A 10,370-nucleotide genomic window follows, 5' to 3' on the forward strand; every position below is an offset into this window, starting at 1 on the left:
AGCAACCACAAAAAAGCAATGAAAAGAAACTGACTGTGTAATCTTTACTTATTTTGAAATAGTTTTTTTGAGTAGCTTTGTTAAATGGATGTAGTGAGGCACATGGTCTAGAAATTAATCTGAGAACACGGCCCTTAATAAGCAACTGGGCAAATTGCCAGTTTTCATTCAAAACATAGTGAGTGGCATTGAGCACTGTGTCCTAACATAGTATGCCACTCTCTTTTGCTGTTCTGGTTATAATATTTCTCTGGTTTAGGCTCACTCCAGCATCTCATGGCAGTCATTTGGCTATGTCATTCTAACTCCATATTAATATCCATAACTTAACTAGTCCTGGGTTATCACTGGGTTTAACAGAAGATGAACACAGTTCAGTGCAGTAATGGGATAATAATAGTATGTGTCAGGTTTTTCTCCTGCTTGTGTACTTACGGCAGAATGTGCTATTCCTCCATTTAATGGAAATTCCATGACTCCTGCAGGTGTCCACATAGACTTGAACTATGTCACAGAGAGCAGACTTCATGCCATCATACTGACACATGTCATAGATGCAGATCTCTATGAAATCTTCAGGATTGACTAGGTCATGACATGCTTTGAATTTGTCTGATTTTAGGACATTGCATTGGCTTTCGATGTCTGGTTTATTCTCAGCAGTGCAAGGAGGATCATGATCTTCTTTTAAGTCTGGCAAACAACTGCAAGAAATCACAGACACAGCTGGATTTAAGTTTCAAAGACATGTATAAGACAGAGACTGAAATGGAGAAGTTTCTTTCTACTGAAAGGTAGAAAAGGCTAAAGACTGCAGTCTTCTTTCTGTCTATGAATGCAAGACTAGGCAGAAGTAGACTTGCCTGACAACAACCATCCTGTGTCTGACACTAGTTACTCTCACTGAACTTGACCCTGACCAGAGGATTGACTTACCTCAGATCTGTCTTGTCACTTCAAATTTGTGTGCTGATCTGGACTGACACGGGCTGACCCTGGCTTCAACCTGTGGGCCTTCCCTGCTTGCCTTGCTCAGGTAGCGTGGCATGGACTCTGGCTAGTGAGGCCACTATCCTCTCTGTCTTATTACATATGGCTCCCTGTCCCCTAGGGAGCAGATGGCCCTCACCATTCCCCAGCACCATCATCCTGCTCTGGCTGTTATCAGTGTAAAATAAACAGAGGCTGCATCCACACTGTGGACTGCCCAAAGACTACTTCCCAAAATGGTTATGTAAAGCAATAAACCCACTGTGGTTTCCTTCTGGCCTGTGCAGTGGTTTCCTGTGGGGGTGGTTTTTTTTTTTTAGCTACAAATTCAAGGAGAGAGAGGACTCCTATAGATTGCTTGCATGTTACAAAGTAGCAGACAGTCAAAACAGCTGAAAACAACTAACTGCTTCCCAAAGCAAGATGGAAGATATGATAAGAAGTTAACATTTACCTCTTGTCACTGTCTTCCTCCACTTTCCAGCTATTTCCAAACTGTGAGACACTGGCAGCTGTACCATTGGGCAAGAACAGGTCATCTTCATGTTTATTATTGAAGTTACCACACATGCCCTGCACCTGCAAATGAAAAAGAACCATATTCTCAGCATGACCTGTTCACATCAACTTCCACGATAATTTCTTATTCATTGCCTATGAATTGATGTGACCAAACCACCACCAACCAATCTTGTACCAGACATTTCAGACACTCTGACTGCACTCAGAGAGAAACAAAATAGAAATTGTAGTAAATCTGTAATTCCCTAAGGCTTCAAGGTTTTTAATTTGCTAAGTGAGATGTATTCCTCTAGCCAGATAATCTTCTGTAACTACCCCCTTAGCAGGGGAAGTTAAGTACTAGGAAGGAAGTACAAGGAAGTTGTTGTGCAGAGAAAACATAGAAAGGAAAAAATTGAAGTGTGTTACAATACAGATACAAAGAAAGATGCAATAGCAGATCACAAGAATAAAAGGAAATGAAAGTAAATGCATGAAGCAGCAGTTTTGAAACAGCACCAGATGTTTACATACTCAATCTTACCTTTGAGAAATAAGAGTGTGGGAGGGTGATCTCCAGATGGTGATTGCCATCGTATTTCACTGTCACGCCAAAGTCAGTTTTCACTACTATAAATCTGCCAGCATTTCCTATGGACACTCCTCGCACTCGGTTCTCCACTGGAGTGTAGACTCTTTCATTGTTCAGCTGGAAAGACATGTAATTTGTCAGTATGAACATTCTTACATGACAGCTTTTCTGCTCACAGTCTATATTCCTAGCAGTGCTGAAGATCTCTCTATGACAGTTTTAGCTCTTTACACTTCCACATGTTGCACGTTCCAACATGGGTTGCAGGAATCAGCCTTTTAGCTGAGGAGAGCTGGGCAGGACCCATAGCCTGTGCCTTTAACAGGGAGCTGGAACAGTCCCCAGTAGTGAGCAAGCTCTTACTCCCCCATAGGGTAGATTCCCTGCCTCTGATACTGCCATGGAGCCCCGTGTTATTCTAAACCAATACTTGTCTTCCCTCTGCTCCTGTTAGTTTGTTGTAGGTGATTGGGTTGACAAGGGCTGTTGAAGTGGGGAGCCCCATACTTTAATTCAGGCAACAGTTCTCCAGTCTGGAAGCTCTGGGCTCCATCTCCAGCATATGGCCAGTAAAACAGTAAACACAAACCTGAAGCCTTGGGAACTAGTGAAAAATTGAATTTCCTCATGACATCCAGTTAATGGAGGTGCCCACAAGTATTAAGCATATGTGTACATATTCCTTAGGAAACATGAAGATCCTTTTTCCTACAGCTACTGTAAGTGAGCTAATTTTAAGATAATTCTTGCCAGAATAAAGAACACCATCACCTACCAGGATTTCTTGGTTTTTCTCAAGGGTGATTCGTACATTGTGCACATCTATATAGACTTCTTTCAGGTATGTGGCCCCTCTTAGTCCTCTGTCTTCATTCTTTCCAAGGATAGTTATAGGAATGACATTGCTGTTGGTGTCAACAACCTCAACCAAAGTGTATGTGCAGGTTCCCACAAAAGTGTACTTCATTCCATCAAAAGTGAAATAATGGGGATCTCCTACCACTTGACATGTTGCTTGCCCTGAAGGTGAAAAAGACTATGTGAGAACTTCATCCTGGATTTTGCCATGGACTCAGATAACCAAAGGAGTTTGCATTAGAGTAGCAACCTAATCCAGATCATTATTATGTGGGCAGACTTTCAGGTCTCAGGTTTATGCCATGCCATTTATTTGGAAATAAGGAATTTCCAGAAATCTAAATTTAAATTGCAAATTACATACAAAATGGCAACTTGGCAGCAAATGAACTTCTTTGTACATTTGCATATGCAGTCGTAGCTATTATTTATGATAGTTGAGAGTAATACAGAGCATTTCTACTCATCTATACAAAAATATATAACTACCTGTATAAATATAGGTGTAAAAAATAAAATAATAAAATTGCATCTATATACATCAATACTTAATGCACTTGTCATGACACAGACCCTCAGAAATGCAGTTCTCAATTATTCCCAACTTTGAAGTTTGCAATACTGGTGATCTGGAACTTGAATTTGTATTATCAGGACAAATAGAACCCAAGTGACCTTGCAAGCTTTTGGGCAGCATCAGTTTTGGCTGATATTCACTAAAACAGAAGGGTGTCTGTGCTTGCAAGACGGATCAGCATGTGTTTTCATCTCTTAGCACTGGCAGCAGTGAGTTGGGACTTCTTTATTATCACATATGAAAATATATTTTTAATAAAACTAGAAGGAGAAGAAGATCTAATTATGGAATTGACATTGGGATGATCTTCAGGCAGGGCTTACCATTGGAATGACAGCCCAGCACTCCATCCCGAATACTGCATTCCTCTAGGACTCCACACTCCCAGGATGTACATTCAATGTTGTTATTGGCCTTGCAGGTGCAGCGTTCAGTGCAGGAATTACTGGTGAACCAGCTTTCATCCAGCTGAGTGGAAAAAGAGTGTGAAAATATATACTCTAAGATAAATTGGAAAGTAAGACCATAATGGACAATCAATTACTAGTATTTGGATGTGCATGATATATGATTACTTGGTCAAGTGTCATAACACAGCTCATGAAGGTTGGCAAAGTAAGTCTATTTTGATATTATTAATGGTGTAAATAATAATTGTGTAGAGTTATTAATGTGGCATTTTCTCTCACGGGGAGAAAGAATGAGGTCCGCTGTTCTTTTTTTAAAAAAAAATTTCTTTAAATGTCTGAGGTAACTTGCCTCGTGATACTGGTTCTCTTCATCAACACAACCACAGCTGCTTTCTGGCACACATTTGTCTCCACTCAAAACATAGCCTTCCTTACAGAAGCAACCTTCCACTGGTGTAGAACTGCAGGAATCAACTGCTGAGATGTTAAAACAGGTAGTGGGACACCTAGTACCACAGCCCTTGTAGATGCTGCCTCCAGGACAGGACATTGCTAGAGAAAGAGAAAAAATAAGGTCACTTAAAAGGACAAAATAATGACAAGAGTTTTCCTGAAGCTTTCACTGTTTACTCCTGAAAATGTACAAAATTGCTGTTAGAAAATCTGACACTGGAGAGTGCTGCGTACAAAGGATTTTCTTGCCAGGTCAGATGAGTGGCTTTTGATAGAGGGAGATAGGACACATGGGCCACCCTTGCATTTCACCTCACAAAGAAGTCAAACACTGCAGGCTCATGTTGAGGGTAGGTTTGATGTGATTGTACACGATTAACTTTCCTTGGTTCAGTAAATCTTTTTCTGCAGGTTTAAAGGCATAAAGTCACTCCATTAAGGGAACAGAAGGATATGTTCCTATACTGCTGATATGTTCCCATTCCTGTAGTTACTATTTGAACCCCAGCCATATATTTCAAAATAGAACTTAAAGTTGCACTCTGTCTTTCACTGAGATCCCTTGAGGAAAATATATTATACTGTCACAATTCTCCTGCCCATGGTAGAATTGGGCCTCTATTACTCAAAGCATGATCCCCAGGGATAACATTACATTTTACAGAAATCATGAAGCATTTCTCCATTTCTGTAATGGAAAAAAAAAACCCAATAAAACTGTTTCTGGCTAGATTCTGTTATAAATCTCTACAGATAAACTTCTGTCCTTACAACAGGATCTCTTGGTCCTGTCAGGCAATTACAGCCAACATTTCCAGTCATCTAGCCAGACTACCTGCCCTTTGTCAGGTTCTTAATTGAGTTTTTATTTTAATTACTGATGGAGAGAACACTTGAGACTCAGTCTTCCTAATGTTACTGAGTTGTATCAACCACTGTAATCAAGCCATAGATATTTGAGCCCTGAACCATGGCTTCAGACTATGGACTCCAACCCAAATCATTCTATGGTTCTATGATTCTATGTTTGCCTAGCAGAAAACTGTGCAGTATTGCTTAAAATCAGCACCAGTGGACCCCCTGAAAAGCTTCTAAGAAATGTGAGTTCATTATATGAAATTTCCCTTGAGATCCTTTGGAAGATAATTAATTGGGGGATAAGTGATAATACTTGATTTCTTTTATTTAGAGAGAAATACTTGCAAGCTTCCTAGAAACAGCTGCTTTTCAAATTCTCTTGTTAAACTATTTTTTTAACCAAAAGCCATGAATAAACATTTGTGTATGGAGGACTACCAACTCCTCTTACACTGAGGATAGTAAATTTTCAATGAAGCAAAGCAACTGTTACTTCCCCATTGCAGAAATTCACATAAGATACAATTGGATGTAATCTAACTTTTCCAAGAAACTAATAGGAAGTTATTAAAACTAAGGATTAGACTTGTGTGTATCCAAATGTTCTTGAGAATTAGTAATTTATACAAATACTGGAATGATGCTGAAACTGCAGCAGGCTCATGACATGAGAAAAGATAGACTACACTCAGAACATGTCATAAAATAAAATAACATGCATGAAGAGTAGAGTACGATGAAGTTTAAATCCAGAATAGATATTTATATCACAACACTCACGGCAAAGAGTAGCATTCCTCCACTCTATGCATATCCCTGCATTGATACACGATTCAGCATACGCCTGCAGTCCATAGCATAAGGATGTTGCCTGTCCACCAGTGAAACACATGTCATAAACACAGTTTTCAAAGAAATCCTCTGGAGGCACTTTGGTGTGACAGTCCTTGAAGATTCCTGTGTAAATCAAGAACAATATATAGAAGGATAGAAAAAAACAATTGGGATGATAGGATCACTACCACAATCTTTTTTGTGTCACAGCAAACATATTATGAGTGCTCCAGGCTAACTTTGTTTAGTAAGTTAAACCAGCACTTGAAAGAAATGCATGATGCACAATGAGAATGGATCCTCTGAATCAAGTGTTCTTCTTTTTGCATGCTGCAACATAGCTTACATAACATAAGGGCTGCTGCCTGAGCAAACCAGTAATTCTACACAACTGCAGGGGCTGTCCAATGCAGGGAACGTGGACAGAATTTCAGGTAAACTATCTGACATACACTGACAGTGCCCTCTTAACTATTTCTCTGAGCAAGCAGAGTAGAAGTCACTATAAAGCAAAGAGCAGTTATAGCTCCCTGCACACATTCTCAGATAATCTTCATGGACACATTGGCACTGACTGAACAGATGACTTATCTTGACCAAGCACCTATGAGTTTTGTGTTGGCCCTTTGCAGTGGAGATTTTATATGCTTCTAATGTGACCTCAGAAAATCAGACTACAGAAAAGTGGTAACACGAGCTGTAACATGCTCCATCGCATGACTCACAGAGAACTACCAACATACTACCTGTTGGGTCTGTGATCATGCCACATGCTGTGTTCTTCTTTGCTTCACTCTCCAGCACAGGATCACATTGCTCTTCTGTCCCACCGCTGGAGCATCTGGGGAAAGCAAGCACAATCAAATGTGTGTTTGACATTTCTTACTATCAGATTTTTAATGGAAGACTGACCCACAACAACCCTGCACAACAGAACACATTTTATTTCAGTCACAAGACTTTATCCAGCTTTTTTGAAAAGCTGATGTCAGCCTGGTTACTGAATGGACTCCTTTTTTGATCCCTTCTAGGCTCTTCAAAGGCTTATTCTTAGCTGAAAACAAAAAAAAAAAAAAAAAAAAAAAAAAAGAAAAAAAGAAAAAAAAAAAAAGAGCTACAGAATCCAAACAGTTATGGTTTCCAATCAGGGAATTGGTCTGAAGTCCCATCCCCCCTCATACTCAACAGACACTTCCTGTTTTGGAAAACGAGACTTAACAAGCCCTCTTATCATTCTCTGGTTTACATAAAGGTGAAGCTCCCAACTTCTAATGGGCAGCTGGAAGATGTAGAATGGAACTGGAGGACAAAGCCAGCAAGTGGATGGATATTTGATTTTAATGAGTTTGGTTAGCAATGCCATGTGATTAAATTATTATACATACATGGTGTTATTTTCAGGCACAAGCCAGCTTTCTCCAAGATCAGTGGAACTGGTTGCAACATCACCATTTGGCTTTATATTGTCATCCTTTGGATTACCATTATAATTACCTGTGAGAGGAAAAAGAATTATGGGACACATGGAGATCAAACCTGTAGGACAGACCTAGGTGACAGGCTGTAAAATAAACCACAGTTAGGGAAAGTATATGTGCAACATCAATGTGTACTGGGCAAAATAAGAAGAGCAGAACTGTGTTTTAGACTTTGATTGCTGACAAGAGATGCCATTCAGACGCTTGTGGACTTGAAGCAAGAAATCTCTAAATTCTTATGTAACTAGATTACGTTGCATCCAAGAAAACTTCTTAGCTAAAAAAAACCCCGAACGACTCATTTCCTTGGATCCTACGCATAGAATGTTGGGCTAAAAATCAAATGGTGCTATTTACACTATTATATTCTTAGGTAAATTTCCTGAATTGAAAGTGTGAAAAACCCATGGACAGATAACTGAACTAGGAAGTTTCAGATGATCCAAACCAAAAAATAATCTGAAACTCACAAGACAAACCACTCTTTGTCCCATTTTCATCTCAATGTGCATTTCATATAAACACCTGACTTCCCAAATGTTGTTCTAACAACACCTGCTCCCGGCCAGGCATTAGCAACATTGCTGATGAAAAATTACTGGTCACTACTAATTCCAGTGAGCTCTTACTCTTACTAACTGCATAAGTTACCTGTGACTCTTTTTTACTTTGCTATCCTATTGCAACATAACTTCTTACAGAACACAGGCCTGTTGTGCCTGATCTTTCTCACAAGACTCTAAAGGCCTCTTTGTTTTGTATCATACATAGCACTTGAAATTTTATGGTATTTGAATTTGGGAAATGAAAGTTTGAATTTACTTTCCTATTCATCAAGTCTGTCAGCTCAGGATTATCCATACTGGATTCCTGCCCTTGCTTTGTTAAATTGTAGATATTACTTGCATTAACTGAAAAAAAAAGTAGGTAAAAATAAAGCTTAGTAGTCTGATTTTTCTTTTTCTTTTTTTCTTTTGTGATTCCTTTGATTGTTTAAGCATAATCAGTCAGGTTGTATAAATACCTACTAAGAGTACAAAAAAAGAGCAGTGGAAGGATATTGACAGGAAGCTATTCTAAAGATTTCTCTCTGCTGTGGAAACAGCCTCAGGTTTTTATGATTCACAAAATGAAGCAGTATGGCATTCCCACACCCAACAAAAGACAACTACATGAGATTGTAAGTAATAGAAAAACGTATCTGTAGAATTCTTGAGTAGCTCCAAGCAAAATCATTACTCTTCCAAATTTAAAACTGTAGAACTGAAGTGATTTTTTTATTTGGCTAAAAATAACATTCCAAGTGGATAGCATGTTACCAGGAATTTTTTAGGTATTTCTTAGAAACTTAAAAAGTCTAACAAGTCTTATTCACTGCTGTAAATTCTAATCAATGTGACGAGGACTAGCTGTGTGTAGAATAAGCATGACATACTAAGAAAAAAGGTGTAAGTAATCACCAGCCTTCACAACTCACTAAAAAGTGTCAAAGCCTATGACTTACCACAAAGGCCACAGAGCAGACCGCTGTAATTGGAGGGCACAGAGACTTCTGCATAGTGTTTTCCATCATATCTCACCCACAGTCCGAAGTCAGTTTCCAAAAGAATATATGCACCACTGCTTTGAATACTGATCTTGTTTTCTATGTATACAGGCAGGTTCATTCTGCGACCATTCACCTGTACAGCAAGACGCAAAAGTTGGTGTATAGCTGCTGGGACTCCTACAGCTACCAACAGCTATTATAGATTACTGAATGGTATGATCTTGTGCACAAGGAAACTGAAAGTAATTAAACATTTAATCTGAGCGAATTTGTTGGACATCTCATTAAAAGAAGTACATCACTAATATAAAGAGAAAGTTTGCTATAAACTCTACAGAAAAAATATTTCATTACCTACATGTCAGTTAAAAATATTATATATGTCGTTTAAATAAGTTTGTTTCTTACATTCAGTTTCTTGTTTTTCTGCAGAGAAATCTGGTAGCCATAGACTTCCACTTGCACTGACTTCACGTAAGAGACTTGGGTGTTGGCTCCTCTGTGCTCATTTGTCGTGGACACATGGAAGTATGGAATCCCTTCAGAGACATTGCACACTTTGGAGAGGGTGTAAGTGCAATTTCCCATGAAATTATGGACCCTGTGGTCAAAAGTCTTATAATGTGGATCACCAGAGGCACTGCAGGAAGCACGGCCTGGGAAGAAAGAAAGACAGACTAATTGCCTCAGAATCTTCACAAGACATTTGCAGTTTTGTGGTTCACAAATTCTTTGTTTTATTTTGCATTTGCAGCGCAATAATAATAGTGATGGCATCAGGCAACAGCATTCCAAAGGCCAATCCAGCCCTCTCTCTTTGAACCAATAAAGAATCGGTACTCTTATATTGTAGTGCCTGGCAAGGTAATCATGGGTGCTGATGTTGATGGACCTAGCACAGGAGAGAGCTAGAGGAGATGTACAGCAACACAAAAATTTTGTTGCAGGCAGCTGGTCCACCCTTCCCAGCCACCCCAACACCATGGTAAGGGGACTCGAAGATGCTCAGGACAGGCCTTGCACAGTGAATTTTCATCGAAAACCCTCCCACCAGGATAGCTGGGACAAAGAAGGAGAGCATATGCTCCATGGTCATAGACATGGAGAAAGATAAACAAACACTTCTAAAAAACAAAAGAAGATCTAGGACATCACAGTACCTGAGCCTGGTGTGGGACTTGTTGGTGACGTTGTGCTTGGCAAGGGGATCGTGGGCATTGGTGTTGATGGACCTAGAAAGCCAATAGAGGAGATCAGTACCTACATGGGA

General features: G+C 39.5%; 1 protein-coding gene across 1 annotated transcript; it reads right to left on the minus strand.

Moving 5' to 3' along the window:
- Positions 1-406: 406 nt before the first annotated feature.
- On the minus strand, positions 407-9,756 carry ZAN (zonadhesin; the record flags this gene model as incomplete). The annotated part of the gene is made up of 11 exons (XM_009074982.1): positions 407-704; positions 1,445-1,569; positions 2,036-2,200; positions 2,859-3,103; positions 3,842-3,986; positions 4,278-4,480; positions 6,020-6,196; positions 6,820-6,914; positions 7,459-7,567; positions 9,056-9,233; positions 9,509-9,756. Coding segments are annotated over 11 exons (1,988 nt in total), but the record flags the coding sequence as incomplete, so codon positions are not given.
- Between the last annotated feature and the right edge of the window lie 614 nt (positions 9,757-10,370).

This window comes from Acanthisitta chloris, unplaced genomic scaffold (assembly GCF_000695815.1).
Source record: "Acanthisitta chloris isolate BGI_N310 unplaced genomic scaffold, ASM69581v1 scaffold21305, whole genome shotgun sequence".
Lineage (NCBI taxonomy): Eukaryota > Metazoa > Chordata > Aves > Passeriformes > Acanthisittidae > Acanthisitta > Acanthisitta chloris.